Genomic DNA, 27624 nt, shown 5'->3' with positions numbered 1-27624 from the left:
ACCATAATATTCGTTATTCATATTTTGAGCTTTATCTTTGAAAAAAATAATGATTACATCTGTATGCTTACGAGCATTTATAAAAAATATCAGCTTCACGCTGTTTCCCGCTCACAGCAGGGTAGGCAGAGGGAACCTAGTGTTAAGACACTCAGTTCCCTACTTTCTGCTGTGTTGAGTGGTTTTTTATATAATTTTTTTAAATATGTATTATATTTAGATTTTTATCTTAGTAAAAATTCTTTATATTGCAATATAAAACATATTTTTTAGCTTCTAAATAAAAAAAATGCATTTAAATTAGTAACAACAACTAAGTTTACATTTTAACCAGTCGGTTAACCTGGGCCACAGCTTCAATTTTCAAGAAAAGAATTTTTGTTGTCAATTTAATATTTTAAAGCGCTGTTACTCTATACCGAATATCTAAATAAGTTATTAAAGTAACCAAATTCAAATTCAAATTAATAAACATGAAACACACATCAAAAATAATAGAAATATAATAATAATATCTACAGTTATTACTTATTCAATAGTTTCACAACAACATTCTCTTAAATACTAAATAATAATACAATATTTGAATATTTCACATACTGATATGTACATTGTACTTTCATACAGTATAGCTTGTTTTACGGCATTTGTTAAATTTAATAAATACGTTTTTGTCGTTTAGATTTTGAGTCATAAAATTTAGATTTTAAAGAAAATATAATTACAAAATCGCTATAAGAAACAAAAAAAAAACTAAACTTATCTGACAACTGAAACTAAAAACCATAAGAAACACTATACCAATTTATGGTATAGTAATGGGGTCTTGATTTACAGTCACATTTGGTCGATATATGGCCTATAATAAAAATATCAACATAAATCCCTATTACACGAACAATGTGGGTATAAAATCGTATTTTTCAGTATTTTTTTTTCTCTAGAGATTCTTAAATCGACACAATAATGTTTATCTAAAAAATGTTATAAATATCGATCTTTTATATAGTTAGATGCAATTGATAGACAAAATGTATGTTTGTACGTTTCTTCTATAGTTTTAAAGTAATTTTAAATTAAGTTAATATCCGTGCTCGTCGCTACTTAACGCGTAGCCGCCGTGGTCGCCACCTTCGAAGCTGACGGGGGAGTCCTCGTGCCCATGACTCTCTTCTGCCGCTCCCCAGCCGTGGCCTGTAAATTTAATTACATAGTAAGTTTTAAATATATCTTTTTTTCGGTTTTATTATTTTGGATATCTTATAAGATAAGGTACAGGTTCGAATTCGTTAGACAAAATAGTCCTTTAATATATCATAATAAACTCAAGAAGCAATACTATATAGAGAAACATATTTTGTTCATACTTAACAAGTAAACATTTTACCTTACTACTTACTAATTATATTTGGAATAATTTCCTACCACATTACCTTAATATACAACTTTTGTTAACGTGCAGACAGAAAAGTAATAAAAAAAAAGTAGTAATAAATCCTTTTCTGTATATCTTGATAAATGTAAACTAACCGACGATAAACACAAAGGTTATAGGTTCGATTCCTACTCAAAGAAAATGAATTCTTAATATTTTTATTTCCTCGCGCTATTAACAAGACAAAGCATGTCGTTGAGTTCCGCCATTCAACACACAACGTAATGAAAATTCGGGAGAAAGTAAGGAACGAAGTGTTTTAACACTGCGCTCTCTTCGTCTAGCTATATACGGGATACAGCGTGAACCTAATAAAAATACTAACCTCCTCCAAAGTGCGGCGCTCCCTTGGGCTCCCCATATGTGTACCCCAGCACTTCATAATGATCGTCCCCCCCGCCCCCACTCTTGTGGTGGACATGTTTCACTATGGTATGTTTGTGATGATGGTGCTTGACGAACACTGGCACGTGGATGATGACCTTCTTGTGACCGCCGCCGCCGCCCGCCAGGATGAGGGTTGAGAGCTCCGCCACGCAAACTAGTATAAGCTGTTGATAGAAATGTTAAAATTAAGAAAAATAATAATATGTAAAAACGTTTGTTTTGAGATATTGTAGTTTTGTTTTGTTTGTGTTATTTAATTAAAAGTCATTATCTTTAAGGAACTAAGAGTGAATAAACAAATTCCAAAAAAAGTAATATTTAGATATTGTAGAGTTAGTATTAGTTAATTGAAATAACATAGGGAACTTCTTTAACAATATCTTGAAAAATATGATGGAAACTTTTCCCAATATCGTTAAATCAGTTCAAAGCTATAAAACAACGAAATCACAAGATAAATTGTGTATAAAATCTATCCAAAGGTAAAAAACCTTTATATGACTTGTCAAGAGTCCGAATCGAACCCACTACCGTCGCGTTTACAATCACACACGGTCCTACTACAATTTACAAAACTAAATTAATATCTTTTTTTATTTAATCCACTTCCTCTATTATTAATTCACATTTATGTTATAACAAAAAATATCGCAAAGCATATTAGAATTACATAACATGTTCGCTTAACGATAAATCAGTTCATTATTCGCTAAAGCACAATCTAAAGGAAATTAACATTTCTTAGTGTCAGCAAGGTAGATGTCTAGTGTTAAGACACTCCGTTCCTTATTTCCGAAGGCACTGCGTGTTGAGCGGCGGAACCCAACGCCGCGATTTGCATCATTATAAATACATAAAATTTACCATAATGATGCACAACAATTACTATATAACTTTCTAAATGTGTTACAATAGAATGTCCCCATGTTATACCGACAATCGTCTCAGTAATTTAACTTTAGATGTTGTAACGCAATCATTCGCTTTCGTACAAAAAAATAAAAATGGTTGCCTCTCACTCTCTTTTTGTTTGTATTTTTGTAACAGCGGTTAAAAGAAAAGAGAAAAAGTAATAAGTAGGGCGCCCGCAGACGTTTCATTTGTGTTGGTATAAAATATTATTTATAGTTTGAGAGAGGGTTGTTTAATTTAAATGTGATAGTTATTGTAGAATTGTTTATCTTTTTTCCTTAAAATATAACTGTATCTTCACCCTATAAGATACTCCATTTCCCACTTTCCGCCGAATTCTGGCATTGCTTGTTGAGTGGCGGAACTTAACACCGCGCTTTAGCCTCGATAACAAAGCGAAGAAAAGGAACTATAAATTTAAGTAAAGATTTCGATAACTGTATACTATAATAAATATATAATATTTACATATTATATTACTTTAAAAAAATGTATTGTATTAAACAGGTATGCAAAAAGTATTGGTAAAGTATATCTGTAATCATAGTTATGCATTATATTTATTTCATAAGTAGGTCACTGTGTCCCTATGATGGCTTTGGTACGCTTCAAACTTACACTGTAATAACATAACAGAAAAAAAAACTCACTTTCTTATATTTTTTTCAATGAATATTAATTACAAAATATTTACATAATCCAAACTAAAACAGTTTCCCAAAAAAACCTTATATCACACCTAATATCACAATTCACGTAACTATCACGCAAAACACTTGTAAACACTTGTCTGTCCGAACCTAGGTTTTCGTATAAACAATTATATATTTATTTATTATGGATGGTCCACTCACCAAAACCCGTGTGGACATCGTGGTGGTAAGAAGACCAATCTCTGGTGCAGGTAGCCGGTGTGTGATAAAGAAGTTTTAACTAAACTTCCTTTTATATCGCGACGTGATGGAGTTTCGCGACACTGCCCCTCGATGCCTTCAACCTAATCCGTATTTACAAATTGCTAAGCCAATATGATATTTAGTACCTGGATATAAGCCTCAAAATACGTTATTATTGGTTCCAGTTAAGATTTTACATAAATTTTATATGCTATTCGAAATGATACCTGAAAACGAAAGCGAAAGGTTCGAAATTGATTGAAACTTTTATAAGGAAACAAATGCCTTAAAAATTAATATAGGATGGTACAATTAATTTTTTTTTGACTTAGGAATACACTAAAAATCACTAAAATCATTATTTTAGAGAATTATAATTTAACAATAGTTTAATTAACTATTTTGTTATTTCAATTTCGTTATTTCCAAATAATATAAAGATGTTATGACTAATATTATAAATGTATTTTAATTATTAATATTTAACGAATGTATGTTACAAATAAATAAATCAGCATCACGCTGTTTCTCGCATACAGCAGGGTAGAGAGAATCTAGTGTTAGGACACTTTTCTCCAGTTTCCACCGAATTTAGGAGGCATTGCTTGTTGAGAGGACACCAGAGCGAATAAATGGAAATATAAATTTAAATAAATATTTTCTTTTCTCGAGTGGATCATCGAACCCACAATCATCAAGTTGCAATCACCCTGTACCTGCGCCCCGACAGCCTCAATGTACGTTACGTAGTAAATATAAAAGAAATCCTATAATAAAACTAATGAATGGATAAAAACAAGGCAAAAAGAAACAAGAAAGAATGCACACTCACTCTCGTTCGCTGAAAGTGAACAACATAACGTATTACAGACACGTTACTTTTACCGTTGAGTTACGGGTACGGGTATTACGGGTATTTTATTTTAATGAATCATTTTATTTTTATTTCTTTTTATTTGCACTTCATACTGTACGTACACCGTGGTCAAAGGGAACCTAATGTTCGCAACATGAAAAACATCACCGTTCTCCACTTTTCCCTCCATTTTCGAGACGTTACGTGGTAACTGCTGGAACTCAACGACGCGGTTTGTCTTGTTACCAGAGCCGCCGTGTAGGAATCGAACCCACAACTGTTACCTTTATATACTTAAACGCATTAGAACGGCAAAATGATAATTATTGAGCTCTACTGGAGACTTTTTACACTTTTTGTCACAAATAGGCTGCCAAACGGCTTGACCGATTGAGATGAAAATTTGCAAATAGATATGACCAGGTAGATGATTTTAGGCGAGAAAAATTCTACAAAATTCAATGGACTTAAGGAATAATCATTTTTTAATAATTAAAATTTTTTTTTTCAAAAATTTTTGTTCTCCTCTGGGTAACGCTAAGCGCCTGCTATAGATATCGATACAGGTGGTTAATGTAACTATAATTGAGTGTAGAAAACAATTGATGTTCTCTTCACTCAACATGTGAACACTACCGAGTGAGTCACAATTGAGGTCCGGTTCGCGCCCCTAGTTTGATGATAGCTAAAACGTGAGGGTCATGGGTTCACATCCTATTTAAAAGGATATTTACATTCAAAATGAGCTTGATGTTTCGTCGTAAGGTTCTGCCATTTGACACCCAAATAATTCACATGTAACGAAAACATTTTTTTCTTTCTCAATTTTTCTAAGATCTACAAATAATTATTTAATTATAGTAAGATTATAATACAATAGTTAATTAATTTAAAAATATATATATTCAAAATAAAATAATATATAAAACATTTATTCTCTAAGAGTTAACAATGAAGTAAGAGTATGACCTGATTTTCAAAGTGCGTGCGTACTACTAATAATGTAACACCTGTCGATCGCTATCACTAATATATTAACTAATAGTTGTGTTTTTATGGTATCCAACACGGTTATTTTACTGGGGTTCGTAGAGAGAGAGAGCTGTGAGAGTTAGAGTTATTTATAACATTTAACATCTAAACATATATTGTATTTAGAACCCAGTATAAATATAACGGGGCGGGAATTGAACTCGCTTCTGTTGGAAACCACCCAAGTAGGTAGGAAACCACTCTAGGTTTAATTAAGTAATAATTAATTAGAATTTCAACTTATTAGACATTATTTCGGTTGTAACAAGTGTTTAGGTTATTAATATTGCACAGTGCAAAAGTTAAGTCTATAACATAAAGAAAAATACAGTCGAATTGATAACCTCTGTCTTTTTGAAGTCGGTTAAAAAATGGAAAGGATATCTAGTGATATTTTTTATCTATATTAATCACATAAGACATATCGATTATTTAAATGAAAAATATATAAAACGTAAAACTGCCTTACAAAAGTTCTCGAACTACTACAGTACATAAAAATAGTCGATCCTCAATGTTATTGAGGATAAGAAACTAGTAGAAATTCTTGAAACGATTAAAATAATTATGTCATATATATCTTCGCACCAGCCGTTCGGGCGTCGTGGTGCGGTGGTGCAAACGTGTGACTGTAATCGTGAAGGTTGTGGATTCCATTATCACTCAAGGGAATGAATTATTATTTATTCATATTAAAAAAAAATATCTCCGGTAATAATACAAATAGTGTTGTGAAGCTGATAATATATATATATATATATATATATAAAAATGAATATATATATATATATATATATATATATATATATATATATATATTCATTTATGTACACACTACGAACAAATATAGGAAAGTAGCGTGACGCCGCACCACATTATTATAACGTTATGTATGCAGGGGAATTTCACATAGATAATATTAGGAAGTATTTACTGAAATAACATAGTTTTATTATTAACATTGTATTCGTGAACATGTTTTTATATATTTTGTTTCCTATTCTTAACAAGAGTATCTTTTTTGTGTTAAATATAAGACAAATTTATACATAATCCAATATTTTAGGTCATTTATATTTTTTTCCGCTCAGCAGATATGCAGAAGGAAGATAGGGTAAATTCCTTCCAGGATAAGTAAATTCCCTCCAGGTGCGAGAAGCTAAAAATTAAAAATATAATCATTCATTAGAGTAGTCATTAAATCCACACCCATCGTGGTTACATTCAAACGCTGCCACTAGACAAAGAAGGCCTCTTTTACATTTTACTAACTTGTAACATTTGAAAAGAAGCATATACCTATTAACATAATCTTATGAAAAAAAAACAATATTTTTTACCAATACTAAGTGATTGACAACTACTGTATCTGTCCGTGCTTGTAAATACCGAAATATACAATTATTGTCAATAATTTTATCTACGTTCGTTCAACTAACTATAAATTTACTGAATTTTCACAAATATAACGATTAAAATATAATAAATAATCTTTGTTGTTTTACAATATTAGTATAGCAATACAATTTCTTTGCTACGAGTATGTATCTCGTTGATGTCTTTTACACTGTATCTTTAGAAGATTGGCGAAGGAATGTGTATCATCTCGCAGGTTTGTAATTTGTTAAAAATAAAACCTTAAGAGAACTTTACTTTACTTTTATCTTAAGTTCCATAACTCGACATGCATTACTTCCAGAATTCAACGAAAAGTGGGGAGCGAAGTATCTTAACAACAGGTTCTCTCTGCCTACTCTACAACCTGAGAGATGCAGCGTGAACGTTAGCGTTCTGCAAAAAAAGAAACTGAATTCTAAATTATACTTATCTCATTCTCGTAGTCATTATCTGACGATATTCATGAGATTATCCATATACGTATATACTAAAAGAAGCAGATATATTTAAAGTTCACTGCTGGACATAGGCCTCCCTCAATGCTCGCCACTCCGTCCGGTCCTGCGCCCTTTGAATCCAGCGGGTTCCCGCTGTCCTCTTGAGGTCGTCGGTCCACCTGGTTGTAGGGCGGCCTGTACTCCTTTTGCTGCGACGTGGTCGCCATTCGACTAATGGAATACGTAAATTTAATATGAAACTTATAAAAACAAACTTCATTTTTTTTTAAAGTTAATATAATATAGATTATTATCCTACTATAATATTCTTTTTCCTACTATATTAATCACAGCATAAACTGAGAATACATCGAGCTACCGGAACTGGAGTACTTGGTCTAATTAGCAATAGGTATAGTCGCGTGACGTATCTAATATCATTATCAATGTTCAACACCGTAAATTTTAATAAGCATATTAAAGTCACATTACAGCGACAATGGAATGTATAGTTCAGTTGACCATTAGTGTTTCAACGAGTTACTCGGCAAACACTTGTTAAAATTATTAAATTTATAATTATAATAACAATATTGATAATTTCCTATTTTTTTAAATAAAAAACATTGTAAAATTGAAAATATTAAAAATCGTACTCAAATTTTTCTTACTTTCTTGGATCTAAAAGAAAAACGAATAGGCCAAGACTTAAACAATAATTATAATACTGAGTACGTCCAAATGGTCTAGAGTTCTATGTAATATCTAAATACTAAGGTGAAGGTGACAGGAAAGCTGATATCGGATGAACTAACGAACCGTGTCGTGCTTGTCGGCTCGAAACAAAATTTCCTATGTGCGAAGGTCAGTGAGGAAATGCACGTTTCACTTGCAATTATACTATAGAAAATATAGGTTTCGCTAGTGACATTGGATTTGATGATTATACAAAATATTTATTTTATATTATTTTTTTAGCTTCTAGCTATATAATCAATTTATCATATATATTTCATTTACTCGAACCTATTATCATATTTATTTCTTAGACATGTCCCACAAATTACGACGAAGACAGAGAGACTAAGTTAAAAGTCACTCCATCCTCCGCGTCCGCCTATTTTAAAAACAAAACAAGTTCGAGTCGCGCTCGCCAGAGGGTTCCGTACAAAAATTGGAGGTCTCGAGATTTTTCTGAAATTCAGGCTTAGCTTAGCCAGAGCCCTTTCATTTGACCTCACTTGATACCAAATTCTGCCCCCCAGTAAAGGCTATATTTTTTTAGGATTTAACCACAAATGTATAGTTTTCAGATTTTCCCTGAACTAGTGCTACCTTTAGAAGCTAGCTGCAGAATTTGATAATTCTAGGTTAACCGGAAGGAACAAGAACTTTTTTTGCGATATGAACGGCCGTACCTTTTTTTCTTTAATAAACGTAGAAATAGAATTTTTTTAGGATCATCATGGGGCCCTTTCATCTGATAACTCACTTGAACTAGTTTACTTTTAATACTAAATTTCTGAATTATTTTTAGAATTTAACCACAAAAGTTATCAGTTCTATATATCTAGGTAGGTTATAATTATAAATATCAGATTGCATTAACTTAGATCTTACTAGAACATGCATCAAGAACACATCTATAATGAACCTAAGCTCGTTTTGCCATCACTTTCAAATGATTTTTATCGAGGAAGAGCGCAAAACAACAAAAAAATAATTTTCTTCCGTAGACAGCTTCCATTACATAAAACACTTTCACATAATGAATGTATAGCTTTATTATGTTTTTTTTTTATTTATATTTTATTAATATCAATACGGAAATTGTAAGTACAAGGTTAATTATATTATCATTTAAACTACAAAAGATATAAAATTCTGAGCTTACTGTGGTTTCTTTTCTATATACATCAGGCTGATGTAGTGATAGAAAAAAAAAGATATTACTTAGTCACTTTATGAAAGACAATAAAAGATAAACTATAATATTTTTATTGTTTTAATTTGAGTATATATATTTTTTTAAATATTTCCATCCATTCGCTTCACAAAAATTTGTATACTAAGTTCAGAATTAGATATTATATAACAGAGAGTATTAAATATTATTTTTTAATTACATTCTTAAACAATTAAAAAGTCCACTACAAAAGTATTTTATTTTTTATCATATAATTTAAAAGAATTCAACTGTAATACCATCTAGAGGGAAATTATTGTACGTGTTGGCAAAGAAATTGCAAACATCGTCGTCGACTATGCGTTTAACGCTTTCAATTCTAGTACTTTAGATGGCGCCCTGTAAATTATATTCTATTGTGAACATTTAAATATTAATATTTTATATGCTTTTAATTTATAATAATATGTATTATTAAATTAAAAAAAATAATATGATAAAACTAAATTTTTACAAACTTTATTTCTTGCGAAAATATATTTTTTGTTTATTTTGAAAATTTTTATATTATATCCTCATCCACTTTTTTTTTATTAATTAAAAAGTTATGGACTAAGCGTCTCCTAGTTACTTATGAAAACCTGGTAATCAAGACCTAAATATATAGAGCATTCGGTCATAATAGGATGAGGATCAGCTGCTATTTAAATGATTTTAGCATCATTAAGTGACCATTTATAAGTAAGTCTAGGCCATTCGTAAATGATAATGACATGACGACAGTCTGTGGGTTCGATTATTACTCGAGGGAATAAAATATTTAATTTTTTCATTGCCTCGCTTTTGAAACGTGATCAATAGCGGTGTTGATTTTCAGCAGTCTACACGCAATGCTAAAAGCGTTGCGTGCGTTGCTTTACTGCTAAAATGTCTTATATATTAAACTATTATGACTTATTAAATGTTCTTTTAAAACAAAACCCTTACTGGTCCTAGATCGTTAAACCTGCAGCTCTGAAATTTTGCAGGAACGTTGTGGACGACACTGGGATGCCAGCGAAGTAGTTTGGTGATAATTATAATTGTCGTTTTTGAGTAAATGGTCAAAATGTGTCCCATACAGTCTGGTGTGGAACGTTTTGAAATTCACGCGCAAAGATTTAACTTTGACTAACCTAACCCAGCGTGAACATAGCAGATTAGGCGAAAGGAATATGAGAACCAAGTTCCTTCATTATCATTAAGACGCTTCCGTTCCCCTTTTTCAGTCGATTTCGACATTAGGCGCTACCACATCGAGGGAATGAAAATATTAAATATTTCATGAGTGGTAATCGAACCCACAACCTGTCCTTCACAGTCATTATTTCTATATTTTATACAGACTTGAAATCTCACATCTATCGACCACACAGCCAGCATGTTCCTTACCTGGGTGGCATCCAAGCGTACCGGCCCTATCCAGTACAGTTTACTTAGAATTATGACATGCCATCTCTTCAAACTATTTCAATTAATTAGCCGTCCAACCGCTTGCCCTTTGACGGTAGCCATTATACCCCATAACGACGTCTCTAATAACCGGATAGGATTAGAAATCGAAATTTTTATATTATAATAACGTCTATATCTAAAAAAGCTGCTTTTAGCTGCAGGAGCTTACAACTTCACATATTTTTATTGTTTCATCGATTATATTATTTAGCAATTGCATTTTTTTATTTACAATAGTATTAATAAAACTGGTTAAATACAAACATGGTTTTAAAGTTTTAAACTATTATAATAAAAAAATCTGTTACTCAGCTATCTAATTGAATTTTAATATAATTGACATATATAGGCATAAAAACACACACAAATAAACCAAATATATATATATATATATATATATATTTTTAATATAGTCCGTCATAACTTAAATACAATTTAAGTAAATTATCTGTAAAAAATTACTTTTCTCCTTACCTGAAAAATGCACATTCGTATATATTTTTTTTTGGGAACGTTATATTGTAAAGTTACGCTTTCTTCTATAATCCCTGAATTGTAAATTATTTAAAAACATGGCTTATTCTAATAAATAAATTAGTTCATTAATTTAATTAATAAAAAATAATTAATATGGAATAATAAATTACAAATTACAAATAATCAGTTACAAATTACATATGTATAAAATACATACATAATATACATATGTATGATTTCAACACTATCCACTGCACACAGCAACTTATTCATAATAATTATAGTAATTCATTGCTTTAGCTACTTTTTCTTTTAGATTAAATTAATATCTAATCGAATTAAAATATAATTAGAAGGCATTAAAGAAAAAAATATATTTGTGCGTTTTATAAAATCTATGTTAAGCCAAAAATCATATTTTTTCATGATATTATAACTAACCTAACCAAAACAAGGTAAATTGTTAGCAACGATCGTTAAAGTGTTGTGAAAGTTACCTATAACAACAACAATATTTTTTCAAGTAAATAAAGTATCCAAATGGCATAATAACAGCTATAGCATAATTTACAAGTGAAATTCAATACTAATAGGCAGTGGTTGCTACTAGTGTATAACAGTCAACCGCTATATACTCGTAATTACACGTAGGTAAAATTAAGAAAATAATATGGAATATATTTAAATAACATAATTTTGGAATCCTAGCACAGTGTATGATTTTTAAGATGACGGTTGTGGATTCGATTTTCCCTCTCCCGAAAATTGTACTGAAAATTGCGAATACACAGTTTTAAGGTACTAGACAAAAAGGCGTTCGTAACTAAATATTGTAAATTTCACTAAATTATTAATTTTGTAATTTATGTTAGTGAAGATGGTTTTTAATATATAAATATTGAATTTAATATATAAATTCAAATAAGTTTCATATAGTGTCTATGAATATTGGCTATACAATTTTATGGGGAATCATAATTGTAAAAAAGTATTTCTGTTTCTAAGTATTGACTTGTGGTCATCTTCTAATAGCAGATGATAAAACTTAAATTTAGTGCAAAAAAATCAACTCCTATTTTCATATTAATATGCATATAGGAAAGTCCATTAATATCATTCTTTATATCCAATAACATCAGATTTATAGATATAATGATATCTGGGTGAAACCACCATCTATCATATGTAAAATCGTTCACAGGTAAAAACGTGTATGCTCATCTCGCAGGACGTCGTGAGTGCCGTCACGCTGTTCCAGCCGGGGGCCCTCTCTCTGATTTACCGTAACACAAAAAATACTAAGATAAGCCGACTTTCTAATACTCCTCCCTTGTTTATAATAAATCTTTAAGAGTCCTCTTCTTAAACACCCCGCTTCTCAATCTAATGTAGAAAAAAATATAATTTTATGTAGAATTATAAGTATATATGTATGTAATATGTTACGTTTGTGGGTTTAGCTTTATTTGTTTCAATTATTGGTATTTTTTACCTTTTTTATTATGTTATATTATTTATTGCTGCTGTTGAATAATAAGTTAATTAATAATTTACAAATGTATTATTAATGAAGCAAATATATTTGTATTTTTAATATAGTATTATAATAAAAGAATATAATTCTAGATATAAGGATATTTTTAAAAAGAAAAAAACTAAGGACTTGACAAGTGAAAGTTTGGGAAACAGTGTCTGACATTTTAATGTGGCCTAATAATCAGAAAGAGTAAAAAACCTTGGAGTGTATCGGTGGGCTTCAGCACGCCTCTAGATTGATGCTCCTCGGTGCCTCTTACTCGGCCCTCGCGACTCTAGCTGTCTGTAGTTCCTTTGGATACATGTAAAATCTGCATATAATATATAAGAAGAATTGCAAGGAAAGAAGTATTGGATTGGTATAGCTTTAAGTCCATTTAGAGATAACGAAGTTGATATAAATAAATATATATTATAAATATACTGCTTTCACGAAATCTCAAAAAGAAAAAAAATGTAAAGGTACAATTGATGTTTAATAAGAATAAATATTAAAAAAAAAATACCAGATTTTTATCATAAAAAATATTTGAGTGCACCGAACCTACAACCATCAATATTGTAGACGAAACAACCAAAAGTTCATCAAAAAAATATATTTTTAACCATAATTCTGTACTTTCGACGTATATTAATACGGAACCTACAATTATTGAAGCATTTCATTCTCAACGAGTACTTTCAATTTTTTATCTCACTTTGAATATTATCTCTCATAATAAGTGGAACCGTTAAAACTCCGAGAATGCAGTGAATGAACTCTACGATACATATCGATGATAGGTGTATACTGTATACGTAATTTGTTTGTTTCTTACTTCCTCAACCTCACCTTTTTTATTTTCGATTCAAATTATAAAGATAGCTCTTATATTTTGTACACAAATTGGATTTTAAGTTTTATAAATTTTAAATATTAATTTAAGCTTAACAATCAATATAATTATATTATTTTTAGTGTCACCTATCTTTTACTTAGAAAAAGAAATAAAGGGAATCAATAAATTCTCCATAACCTCTCAACGAATAGAAAAATAATCTATATAAAAAAATAAAATAAAAAAATATTTATAAATATTAAAAAATAAATATAAATTTCGAACAATAAAACATTATACAATACAATGTAAAATACTGAAAAAAAAAAAAGAAATACTATACATTTTTATAGATATTGAGTAATTTTTGGTTGCATTAATAAATCACTTTCGCTAAGCATTTCCCTCATCGCGAGTTTCACTGCAGGCAAGCAGGAAACGCCAGCACACGCGATGCAGCGCGCGTCTTGACACCTACATCAGTCTATATAATAATACTTTTATACTTGTTTTACTAATACTGTACATATATTTTTTAATCATTTAGCAGGGTAGGCAGAAGGAATCTAGTGATAAGACACTCCGCTCTCCTTTCCACCGAGTTCTAGAGGTTTGCATATTATTTGGTATTGGTACGTGGTGGTTTTGGTTTTTAAATAAATACTTACACAGGAGAAGATGCAGGTCGATATTGTTATTAAGTCTGATTATTAAAGGTTCAAATTCTTTTTCGGATATTCGAAAATCTTGCAGAAACGTTAGTCGTGTTTCTTTATATTAACCAAGAAAAAATATATAAAACTATCCATATTTTGAGTTCCTTTTATTTTTTTAATATTAATGAAGAAAATATGTATGTTACTGTAATATATAAATATATATATATCTCTATAAAAACATGAAATGATTTTTTCTTTTCAAATTTAAATTTTTCTGTATTTATAAATTATTAAACTTTTTTTTACCTAATGGTTCTTTCTATTCAATTTTCCACTTATTCTATATCTAAGTTACGAAAAACAGCTTTACATTGTATTCCCACTAAAAAGAGTTCCCACTAAGAACATATTGTCTTACTGGAACAGAAAAATGAAAGTAATTTATTTTAACTCAAAATCGAACTAACAACTACTATGTTTACAGTTTCATGTATTCTGTTTATTAGCAATAACGTAACAACATTTTAACTGAAAACACAAACATGTCAACATATCGATAAATAATATTCATTATGCAAAAAAATATTGCAAAAACTGGTTAAAATTGACTTTTTTCGAGTCAATTAGTCATTATAGACTGAATGCTAATATAAACCACTACGGTAAATAGTAATTGATCGGGTATTTTATTTGTATGCATTAAATTATAATGAGGAAGGAGTTATTTAATTTCTTGTTATTATCTAATAATTTATTATTATTATCAAGAAATTATGAATTGTATTTACAATATAGAACAATATTTATAAAACCTTAAATAGTTGAGGCCGTCATGGCGTAGCGGCGGAACGCCTGGGTGGAAACGTATGTGTTCGGTTCCCATGCCAGGATATGAATTATTTTCATTCCTCGCCCTGGTGAAAAGGTACTTTCATAGCTTGGGTATACATAAAATGTTATCCTCAGGCTGCATCTTAAGTCATTTGTATCTCAGCAAGTCCAGTATATATTATTATGCGTGGATAATTCACTGCATTACATCTACCTTCCTGCTTTCTAACGATAAGCCTCCTTATCGTATGATACTTTTATTATAGTAATATATTTACTATTTCCTTAATAATAACATTGTTTGTATATGATGGCTTAGTGGAGAGGATTTTTAACTTTTAAACAAAATTCTTGATTCTTTTAAATACTTTCTTGTATTTTCTATTCATTTGTTAATAACGGAGCAATATCTATATTATGAGAAAGTACTATATACTATATTGACATTTGTTTTACTAAGAAAATGAACAAAGACCTAAAGCTCTTCTAACGTCGTTGTACACGTCTATATTTAATAATTCCATTGGAATATCATTTTACTATTATAATTTAATGTATTTATATGAACTTAGGCTTGGTGTCCCATTTTGATATGACAACCTCAATATACGTTTTCCAGCTTCACGATATATCTCACGCATCAGGGTAGGTAGAGGAGGAGAATTCTTGATGCATTGCGTGTAACGGAAGTCAACGCGACGCTTTGCCTCGTTACTAGAGCGAGAAAATTATAACATTAAATATTTCATTCCCCCTGGTGGGAATCAAACCCAGAGTCATCGAGTTTACAGTAGCACGCTTGGGCCCTTGGCCACGACGAAACACATTTAATGACGTTATAAAAAAATAAATCAGCATCCCTGTATCCCGCATACACCAGGGTAGGCAGAAGGAACCTATGATAGAGTCTATTTTTTAGTTTAACCGGCAAATTAATTCATTCCCCCAAATGAGCATCGAACTCACAACCGTCTACGACGACCTCAGTGGTATTATAATAAGCACAGGTGTAAAAGCAATTAAAAGAAAAGAATTAGGAAATTATTTATTACATTGAAGTGTTTCTATTCATAAATAATCTTTTTATAAAACAACAATTAGTCACGCAAATTATTCGTTTTTTTTTATCCATATTCTCATTGTAATTTATATAATTAGCAAAAAACGTAAATTAATATTATTAATATTATCATTGCTTTTATTATTATAAAAGAAAAAACAATTTATATATGTATATTTGTAATATCTGTATTAATTATAGTACGTATTCATAAAAATTGTCTTATCTGTTTAAACTTTAAAGGATGGCAATTATTTATAGCTAGCTTTTACCCATAACTTCACTCTCGAGATCAAAGGAAATGAAAAATAACTAAGTGGCAGTGGTTTAACAGACCCATAGGCTTCCACGACAAATGGAATACAAATCGAAAAATGTTTTTTTCAATTCTAACCAGCAGGTGCTCACATAAGCGCGTTCAAACAAACAAATTCTTCAGCTTTATAATATTAGTATTAATATACTAATAATATAGTATACTAGCGGCCCGCCTGCAGCTTCGCTCACGTGAACTACGTTATTATTAATTTCTGTCCCCCTGAGTACCTACGTCCTATAAATGACGTTCATGCAAAATTTGAGACTCCTAGCATTTAGTAAAGAATGACAAAGACAAATGTCATTAGTAACGAAGTTTCATACAAACTTTCAACCCCAAGAACAAACCCTTAGAAGTTGAATATTACAAATTCCCGTCTTAGCGAGCACCTACGTCCTATAAATAAGTCCTTTGCAAAATTTCAGATTCCTAGCACATGTAGTTTCTGAGATTTCGTGATGAGTGAGTGACCTTTCGATTTTATATATATAGAATATAGATAGCGGCTAGTCGTAGTTCGATTCCCACTCGAGAAGATGAACTATTTAATAATTTCATTTCTTCTCTCTAATGTTGAGCGCGGCGTCGAGTTTTGCCACTCAACACGCAGTGCTTCGAGAACTCAGCGAAACTCAGCGAAAAGTGGAGAGCACAGACATAATACTACTTACTAAGCTCCCTCTGCCTATCCTGCTGCCTGTGGATACAGCGTGGTGCTGGAAAATAAATCCTAATATTTACATTGGCTATATTTTCCAACGATTAACAATTAGGTCAGTTCAATGAGAATTTACAGTATTCTTTATGATATTGAAAAATATTTTCTATCCCAATCTTTTGAAAATATTTGGATAACTAAATCTAAGGGCAATAGATTGTAAGAATACATTTTTACAATATTTAATTGTTATATTTGCGTTATTAAACGCAATTAAAATAGTCTAATTGATATTTTATTAAGGAAATCTCAATTATAAATGTTAATCTTGTATAACTCTGAATCTTATTTTTCGCTTGATAGGCTATAGCTAAACGTTTTTCCTTGCTTCGTTAACCATTTCCGCCGGATCCATCGGTGGTTACGTAATATTAATAGGAAATATCGTATATTGTATAACCATATACGAATGTTTAAGTATACTTTTCTATTGTAAAGTAAATAGCATTAGTTTTAAATTTAATATATTTTTCTTTTATTCAAATATTTAATTGTTATTATCAAAAGTGTATATTGTAATTATTTTTTGAAACTGAAGGCCTTTATCCTTGCTTTTCTTGTTTTATCATAGAATTGCCATAAAATAATTATAAAGGATTTTTTGTCTTTATTACATTTAAGGGCATATATAGGGGTAAAATAAGTATAACTCTACTTTCTGTGAGTTGGATAGCTAAAGACTTAAGCATATTTTACTTGTAATCTATATATATAAAATCGAAAGGTCACTCACTCATCACGAAATGTCAGAAGCTACATGTGCTAGGAATCTCAAATTTTGCATAGGAGTTAGTTGTAGGACGTAAGTGCTCGCTAAGACGGGAATTTGCAATATTCGACTTCTCAGGGGTTGTTTTTGAGGTTGAAAGTTTGTATGAAACTTCGTTACTACAAATGGTAGGAATTTTGCATGGACGTCAATTATAGGACGTAGGTACTCATGGAGACATAAATTAATAATAACGTAGTTCACGCAGGCGAAGCCGTGGGCAGGCCTCTAGTTTCTAAATAAAGCAAGATCGAACCTGTAGCCATCACGCTTACAGTTAGACATTACCCAACTGCACCACTGTAAACTATAATAAGACTGTCAAGACACAGTGCGGCGTTGAGTTCCACATGTTATCTCGTCTATGTGTGAATTTCTGGTGTAAAGGCAAAGGAGGGTTATAGTATATGCAGGATAAAGTTATAATTCACTGGTTCCCCTTGAATAGTGATAAATATTTTATATTTTAAGAGATAAAATAGAAAAATTTTATCCCCCATGAAATAAGATGTTAAACCGATATAATTATTACAATATTTTACAAAATTCTATAGAGCTTTTCAGATTAAGCCTACGTAAATACGGCTTATTAGATGATCTATGTGAATGTGCCCATACTAATGTATAGTTACAGTATGCACCCCAATTAATTTATAATTTCTTATTCACTAAATTACCATAAATAATGATTAAATAAAGCTGTAAACTATGATACCCGCCATGCGTGCCGGTTTCCTTTATACAAATACTTTATTGCTATTATTATATTTTAAGTGTCATGGTTGCCAACGTGTCTTATTTTGAATATTTATTTGTTGGTATATTATAAAGCTGAAGAATTCGTTCGCTTGAATGTGCTTTCAGCGAATGCTGGTTGGCACAAAAAATTTAAATTGGTAGTCCAAATATCATTTCATGGAAATATTTTATATGTAAAGAGACAAAGGAGATATTTTTGTTGTAGTATCTAATCATCGATAAGAGGAGAGAGGAGTTGAGATCCAAGTGTAGGGTCAAGGGCTCATTAAAATACACTCACCTCCACTATCAGAACTCCTCCTTTACCATAATCATAAAATTGAAAACTTTGAAAAAAATTGAAAACATTCCCTTTGCTAAATTATTAATATCTGTTTTACAATTTCAAAACAAAACGTGTTTTTCTTACTGTCTATAGTTAAAAACAAAACAAATAAACAATTTATAATTAATTTGTTATTTTAAACTTTTTGTCAACCCTAGGTACAGTGTAACGCGGATACAAGACGTCGCGTGAGTTGTTTCTCTGTACTAATAGCGTCCATCTTTTTAACTCAAGCTCCTAATCAGCAGTCGAAAGAAGGTATGATTTATTGTCGGCTTCATCTCTCTCTACTTTCTGTAATTTGTGTAATATTAGATTGTTATTACGTATATATAAATATATTTTATGTGTATTCTAGGTTACATTATAGTTGTTTGATGAATCCCTGTTAAAATAGTATGTTTAACATAAATTAAATATATTGAGGGCAGTCTTGGTGTAGGGGCACAAGCGAGTGACTGTAAACACGACAGGTTGTGGGTTCGATTCGCATTCGAAGAAATGAAACAATGTTTTCGTTTCTTCTCTCGGCTTTCAGAAATTGGCAGAAAGCGAGCAGCAGGCCTAGGGCTTAGGGTGCCTTAAGACTCGGCTACATTGTGAAGCAGGAAAAAAGTAATATAAGTTTTTATTTGACTGGCATATTTTTTATCTATTTGCAATAAAGAAGAAGTTTAGAGAAACCTCACAATGACAATATAAAATGCAATTACATTATTACAAGTAAACATACATACATGAAAGAAAAACATAATATTTTCATAATATAATAATTTCATTAATATATCTGCAAATACTAATATAACATTGAATATAAAACTAAAAAAAAAAGGGTTAACCTACTGGCACTTTTATTTAAATCTTTTGGTAATGTCGTTTAGAAGGCCATCTGACTAAGCGTGGATTGTAGGTTCGATTTCCACTAGAAAAAATGAATAGTTTTCATTCGCTCGGTTAAGAGCTCTCCACAAAACACGTTGCGGTGTTGAGATCTACCAAGCTCAAAGAAGAATGTCTTGAAAGCTGGGTGGAAAATGAGAAACGTACCTGGTCTCAGAACATAGAGTAACGCTGAACAAAAAGAAATACATATATTGTTCATGATTGGTAGCGATTACATAATATCAGTATAGTATTAGTATCGTGTCGACAGTACAACTAATTTTAATTTGTTTTTACAGGCATTGCTCATTCTACGAGTTAGTTTAACATATTAGTTTTGCTATAAAATGTACTAAAAATAACATATTTTTTATGCATATTTTTATAAAATAAGTTATATTTTCTTTCTTTCTACGGTTTCTTTCCATAGTTTACGGGGTAAGCATGATGAACCTATGAAATCTACTTCGTTATAAGTACATTCTGCTCTCTCATTGTAAGTAACTCTTGAGCAAAAACAAAATTATGAATTAGGTTCTACCCAACCAGGGAAATCTCTATTTTTCTTCTAAAAATGTAAATAGCTTTTATATAGTTGCTAAATAAATATACCCAATACGTCAAAACGTTTTCATAGATATATAATTAAGCTTAAATATATTTTTAAAAAAAATCAAGCGGTTGCTTATTAATAAAGTTTTTTTTAAACAAATAATAAAAACAGTTTCCCTTAAAAACATATTTACTTTCGTAAATTCAAGCAAAATTTTTAGGGGTTGCTTTGCGCTCAAGTCGCATTGTAATCTTTCAGGCGTGAAAATGAATGTTATAAATAAACACGCGCCTCGCGGCCTATATCATACGAGCCCGGACTCCTGTGTGGTTTTGTCTTTACAAAAGTAAAAAAAGTTAAATAATATAATAAAAGTGAAAAAAGTTAAATAATATTACAAGAAGATTAATAATATTATAAATAAATTTGAAATTCGGCAATCGCCGAGCACCAGACGGCGATGGATTGGATGAAATTGGTCGGTATTTCTGGATATTTTTTGGTGTTTTCGTGTCAGTGTTTAGTGGAAATCTTAAAGGACTTTTCAGTGTTGAGAATAGTGAATGTGAAGTGTTTTGCAGATAATTAGATTATCTCTAATTTATCAGATTTAACTTTAAAAAGTGTTATTGATTGATTGTACTTAATTATTTTAAAGAATACTTTAACTGTGATTAAATATATGAAACTTGAATTTAAATAATTTACACATAGTTAATAAAATTAATTTAAAATCACTTTTAAAAAAAAATGTTTTTATCATTTTATGTCATAAATATTGATTGAGTTAAATTATAAAAATTGTAACAGTTGTTTTCATTTTTTACAGTTCACTCTTCTTGTAGCTGTTGCTTCTATCTCTGTAAAGGCAGATGGACCTAAGTAAGTATGTTTTTTATATTTTCAGTTTATTCAAATTATTATCCTGAAAATAACAAATGTTTTGCGAAAACAGTGTTTTGTGGATTTTTGCTTAGCGATTACAAGAAAATATAAAGACACAGCGACATTTAATTACAATTTAATATTTGCTAAGCGATTAATTTTCTAAATTAGATGCTTTATAAAAATTATCATTTAAAAAAATTCACTTTGCAATATAAAAAATATGAAAGTGTAAGAAAAAATATGAATATTAACAAAAAATATGTTTTATTGTGAGTTATGTATATACATACAATCGTGTAAAGAATAGACAGGGCAGCGACGTCGCGACGCCGAGAGGGAAAGCAACCCGAGTCACGCACGCCGCTGACTGTAGGCGGAACCACGAGAAACAGGCGAAACCTGCATGCGAAAGTCATTACCATCGTTACATATGATTTCCTTGTATTTTAATTAGTGTATTAATGAAAAATAGAGACTACCATTGCTTTACTACTTTTATATTGTTACAGAAAAAAGATCCGCATACATCTACCACAGAAAGTGAAGCATATTCACCATCATAAGAAAATTTATATAACGAACCACCCAGCGCCTCAGTATGCTCCAGCGTACTTGCCGAGTGCGGAGGGCACAGTGGCGGTACCCACGAGCGTCGCTCTACCAGCGATGGCGAATATCCTGCCCCTTAACCCTGTAGATCTCTACGATGAAAACCCATCAAGACTACCAACCATTGCTCCTGCAGCTTCACAAATTTTGCCTTTATATCACGCGCGCGGTTACTATGGACCGACGCCGTCTGACATAGAAGACACTGAAGATGAAGAATCTGAAAATGTAGACTTTGGGCCACAATCGTATCCTGCCCATCCTCCGCCTCACCAATCGAAGCGACTAAAAATTATTAAAGTGAATGAACCACCACGAAAAAAAGTAGTAAGAAAAGTGAAACCGAAACGAGTAGTATTACGCAATAAGCCACTGCCTGCGCCGAACGCGGACGGTGAACATCCTGTGTCAACCTTCCATGAACAGTTTTATTCGGATATTGATGGTTCCGGAACCATAAGAAAAATAAGAAAACCACCAAGGGTCGAGAAAATCGTAGATGGAGACACAGAACACATTCACACATACAGTGAAGAACATATACATAAAATGCTCTATGACTCTAAATTAAATGGAGTTGTTGGGATTGACCCTTACAACGGGTTGCCCGTTATATCTAACAATCAACACGTAATTCCTATCAAAGGTGCCCACCAATTATTAGCTGTGGCTTCGAGCCCATTTGCTGGGTTAGCAGCAGTTGGTGCAATAAATAATCCTGCCCACTTCCAATACGCCGAGTATAATCCGAGAGAAGTCACCCATGATCATATTTTTCACGACCATGGCGAATTTCCTGCAGACGTAGAATTAAACAAAGAGGCCCTAGCGCTACCACCTAAAGTATCATATAATAGTCAAGGCTTAAGAATTCCCTCAAGCAACAGACCAAAAAGTAAAAATTATCATAAAAGCAAAAAAAACTTAAAGCCTTTAACAGGTGACTTTTCTTATTACGAAAGTATATATTCTCCCTCAATTGGACAAAGTAAAGTACACAGACCTTCCTTAACCATTCCAACATTTGATGCATCAGAGGAAGCAAACTACGAAGAATATAAAGCTGTTCCTGAATATGGGTACAAAGATAAGAAGCCTCGAAATGCTGGTAATTCATATTACAGTAAAAATGACTATAAAATACAGCCGTCAAGTCCTCCAGCACCGTTCTCGACATCATCAACAGTAGTACATAATTATAAACCAAAAAGGTACTCTGGGCCGTCCCCACCACATGCAGGTCTAACAAAATTGAGAGATCCTTTTGCTAATTTTAAAGACAGTTATGCTAATAATTTTGAATACGATACTTATGCGTCCTCGTCCAATATGTATACTTCTGAAGATAAAAATGATGTTGAATATTCAAGCCGAGGTAAAAATAGTAAGAAAAAATCAATATCAACGCAGAATATAAGTTTTGGCGGGAAAGACCACGTATCATTTGTAGATCACATGGAAGATGAAAGTTTCATTGACAGTATGGACGGTGACGGTCCCACGGCACTAGAAAATATTGAACAATACGATCAACAACAAAATAATGATATTGTGACACAGCCAACTTTAATGCTAAAAGAGAATACGCCTTCACATCAGTATTATTCTTTGATGGCAGCCAAAGCTCTGCACGGAGATCAAATGTCTGCTCCAGATGCATCGAACGATAATTTTCAATACGCAGACGCACCATCAGTGTCAACGACCGGCTCTCCACCCGTACCGTCTACTCCTAACTATTATAATCTACAAAGTTCAGAAAATCCAAATGTGGACTTTTCCAAGTTCTCAGCTGACATCAAATTAAATAAAATATCAGAATCAGGAAATCGACATTCGTTGAAAGATAGACAGACAAGTAGGACAAGGTTATTACAGAATCAAGAATCTACGCATTCGCATGCACAAGATAGCTTATTAGTCAAAGGAAAACTTAAATATGGTGATAAAATTTAGACTCTTTGGATAAGTAAATTTTAAAAGTGAATTTGTTTGTATATAGTGATGTCAGAGTAGAAGGTCCTACAAGGAATGCCTATAGTGATATGAAGACATACTCATCATCCGGTGGTAATTTAAATTATTTATAAATTATATTATGTTTCCATTTTAATGTAAATAGCGCAAAACGATATCAGGCATTTCGTGTGAATTTGTAGTTAATATTGTAAGGATTAAAATAAATATTAAATATAATTTTACTATTACTTACGCCAACATCAAGGAGATAAAATATTTTTATTATGGACTCCGAGTATCTACTTACCTGTTTGTTTACAATTTATTTACTTTTGTTCAATATTATTTGGAATATAATCATTAAAAACCAGATCGTACTCTAATTTTATTACAGGAAATATTCATATGATTATAACTTCGTGGCTAGTGTGATTAACGCAAGCAATCAAATTGGACTGTATATAGCGCCTACTAAAATAACATATATTAATTTTATTTACATTTTTGCATAATTTTTATTTCAGGCGCTGTTTAAGAAGTTGCGTTTTTTTATAATAATACTAGCCGACCTGGGCGGCTTCGCCTGCTTGAACTTTGCTTGAGCTTGACGAATATTTATTAAATATGTTTATGAAATTATTTTCAGTTTCCAATTAAATATTTTTATGGGTATGAATTTCAAATTTTATAAAAATCGGTACCGATTTAAAAAATGTTTCATACAAACTTTCAATCCCTATTTCATCCCTTTGGAGTTAAAATTTTTCCAAATCCCTTCTTAGTGAATGTCCAATTTCACGTGTCTATCATCAGCGGTTATGGCTGTGCGTGCGTCTTACTCTTACCTCAGTCCGTGAGAACATGTCCTTTTATATATATACATAATTTAAATTACTAGGCTATAGTATTTTGATATATTTAAATTATAAAAAAATATCCTTCTATGTATTTATAATGGGATTAAACAGGAAATTCAATGGACGAGCTTTCTACCATGATTCATGGGAATCCGAACGACCGGAAGTGAAGGGTGATTGCACAACCGGATTAAGCACAGGCTGAGATAACTAAACTTACGTAAGTTCTTTTACACTTGACATTAAGCTTGTCCTAAAAGTGTTTTTATTGTCTTCGTAATAATAGATCCAGCAATAAGTAAATTAACTGAAAATTATTAGTTTTTCCTCTACATTTTTTATGTCGTAATAACATCATTTTTAATTAAAACTAAGGAAGAAGTTGTAGGAAGATATTTAACTTTATAATAAGAAGGTTGAATATTTTAAACGCCACATTCACACGATAGGTGGAGTGTGGAGAATGGTTTTAATAATGAAATTCTCAAGATATTAGAAACTATATTTCAGTGTATTCTCACAAGCCGCAAAGGTCATCAAACATCAATTGTGATTCGACGTAGTGATAAAATGATTCTATTTTGTCACTTGCGTTAAAAACTTAACAATTTTATTCAAGTCGTAATCTTAGTAATTTAAGTTTTTATCATTATAAAAAAAGATATAATTTTAATTATTCTAAATCATTCATATTTCTTACTTTATTTTAAGGTTTAGTAATATTTTTATATAAATATAAAATAGTGTGAAGTGGGATTCTTTCGTTCCTAAAATGTAGACTGAATAAAGAAATAACTATTTACTGATATTGAATATTTGTGTATCTTAAGATATTTTCAAACTTTTTAAATAATAAGTAAATAATTGACTGCATTTCCAAAATTAATTAATAAAATAACCGGAAGTAAGAATTAGAATATTTTATAAGTTGCCAAAATACATATATATATGTACGTTTTTAATACATAAATAATTTTATTTGACAAAGAAATAAGGGAAGCGAACCCGCAACCATCTCATTTCCAATTAGTTACAACGCGTAGACTTTATAAATAAATTTTGAAAAAGTAAAAAAAGACCATTTTTTAAATTTCATGCCCGCATTGTTTACATGACAGGTAATTGCTTTAAGCATAATGACCGCTTCCCACTTATCACTTTCACGTTGCATATTACATAAAACTTATTTTTTCCGTATTCACATCTGATAATACTTGTTACATAAAAAAAATACTGAGAGTATTTTTTTATAAATTCACGCTATATCCTGCAAATAGCTGGGTACGCACAGGGAACCTGGGAATCTAGTGTCATATACTGTGTTCTAATTAAGACACTTCCGGTACCCACTTTCCGCCGAATTTAGGAGGCAGAAAGAATGAATGAAACAGAATGAAAGAACTCAATGACGAGTGAAAGAGCTCGTTACCAGAGCGAGCGAATGATAAATATTTCAAATTGATGAAATATTTAATTTCCTCCAGTCAGAATCGAAGCTACAACCCGTCTACACGTTTAAATTTTTGAGTGGCTGCCCTGCGCCACGATTGGCCTTAATTTCATTATTTACTATATAACTATATATGACTCATATCACTGGAAGAATCTCACGTAAAAAGCATGAGGGAATCCCGGGGGGCATGTAGCAAGAGGCTAATGACAGTGGACGAGGCGTGAAAAGTATACAGAAAGTGTAGAACTTGGCGCTCCGTTCTTTCTGGCTACCTCTCTTTGTATACAGTATGAAGCTAAGTAAGTAAGTGAGTGGGAATCGAACCCACAACCTATCACGTTTGCAATCACACGCTTGAGGTCCTGCGCCACGACTGCCCTCACAACAACATCTTAAACTAATATAATCTTAAAAATATGTCGTCGTGGCACAGCGGCACAAAGGGGGCAAAGGCACGGCAAAGGTGTGATTGTAACGCGACGGCTGCGGGTTTAATCCCCATTCGAGGAAGTGAAATATTTATTTACATTTATATTTCCATTTCTTCGCTCTGGTGTCGAGGCAAAGCGCGGCGTTGAGTTCTACCACTCAACACGCAATGCCTCTTGGATTCGGGAACGGAATGTCTTAACACTAGGTTCCCTCTACGTACCCTACTGTGCGCGGGATACAGCGAGAAGCCGATTTTTTTATTTAAAATGTTTTTAAATTCTTTTACAAATCTATATATATAAAATCGATAGGTCACTCACTCATCACGAAATCTCAGAAACTACAAGTGCTAGGAATCTCAAATTATGCATAGGACTTACTTATTGGACGTAGGTGCTTGCTAAGACGGGTATTTGCAATATTCGATTTCTAAGGGGTTGTTTTTGGGGTCGTAAGTTTGTATGAAACTACGTTACTACAAATGCTAGGAGTCTCAAATTTTGTATAGACGTCACTAGGACGTAGTCATGGAGACAGAAATTAATAATAACATAGTTCACGCGGGTGAAACCGCGAGCGGGCCGCTAGTATATAATAAGGTTACACAATAGAGTTACAGAAAAATAGTTTAACGATATATTTATTATCTCTATTAAACTTATGCACAACTACTAAATATGTGAAATTACCCACTAGACAGAAAGTAGCACATGATACACAGATAAAAAACAACTACGGAAGTGAACACAATGGCTTAGGAAAAAACCTATAATTTTGTTGTTAGTTTATAATTCATAAATATATTGTTCGAAAAATATGTGGTTCTCTTCTTTTATATGTAAATTAAATGGATATTTATAATTATACCTAGAATATCTAATCTTTTATGCATTTGTAATAATGATCTGTGTGTATTAATTAATATACATCCATAAAATTATTAAAACAAGGTAAAAGAAATACGCAA

At 31.4% G+C, this 27624-nt stretch overlaps 2 protein-coding genes across 2 annotated transcripts; one reads left to right on the top strand and one right to left on the bottom strand.

Moving 5' to 3' along the window:
- Positions 1–487: 487 nt before the first annotated feature.
- Positions 488–3701, bottom strand: LOC146527285 (uncharacterized). The gene is made up of 3 exons (XM_085206236.1): positions 3589–3701; positions 1761–1986; positions 488–1194 (listed from the first exon to the last, which is right to left on the bottom strand). The coding sequence occupies exons 1-3, from the start codon at positions 3604–3606 to the stop codon at positions 1082–1084; spliced, it is 357 nt and encodes a 118-aa protein (XP_085062362.1). The 5' UTR covers positions 3607–3701; the 3' UTR covers positions 488–1081.
- A 17060-nt stretch (positions 3702–20761) lies between these two features.
- On the top strand, positions 20762–24152 carry LOC146527284 (uncharacterized). The gene is made up of 3 exons (XM_085206423.1): positions 20762–20937; positions 21289–21341; positions 21857–24152. Exons 1-3 carry the CDS (start codon positions 20920–20922, stop codon positions 23910–23912), a joined length of 2127 nt encoding a protein of 708 aa, XP_085062549.1. The 5' UTR covers positions 20762–20919; the 3' UTR covers positions 23913–24152.
- The last annotated feature ends 3472 nt before the right edge of the window (positions 24153–27624 follow it).

Source organism: Heliconius melpomene, chromosome 21, assembly GCF_056956725.1.
Source record: "Heliconius melpomene rosina isolate 202511_hmr_F chromosome 21, ASM5695672v1, whole genome shotgun sequence".
In the NCBI taxonomy this organism is placed as follows: Eukaryota; Metazoa; Arthropoda; class Insecta; order Lepidoptera; family Nymphalidae; genus Heliconius; species Heliconius melpomene.
This window is presented reverse-complemented; position numbering and strand designations above follow the sequence as displayed.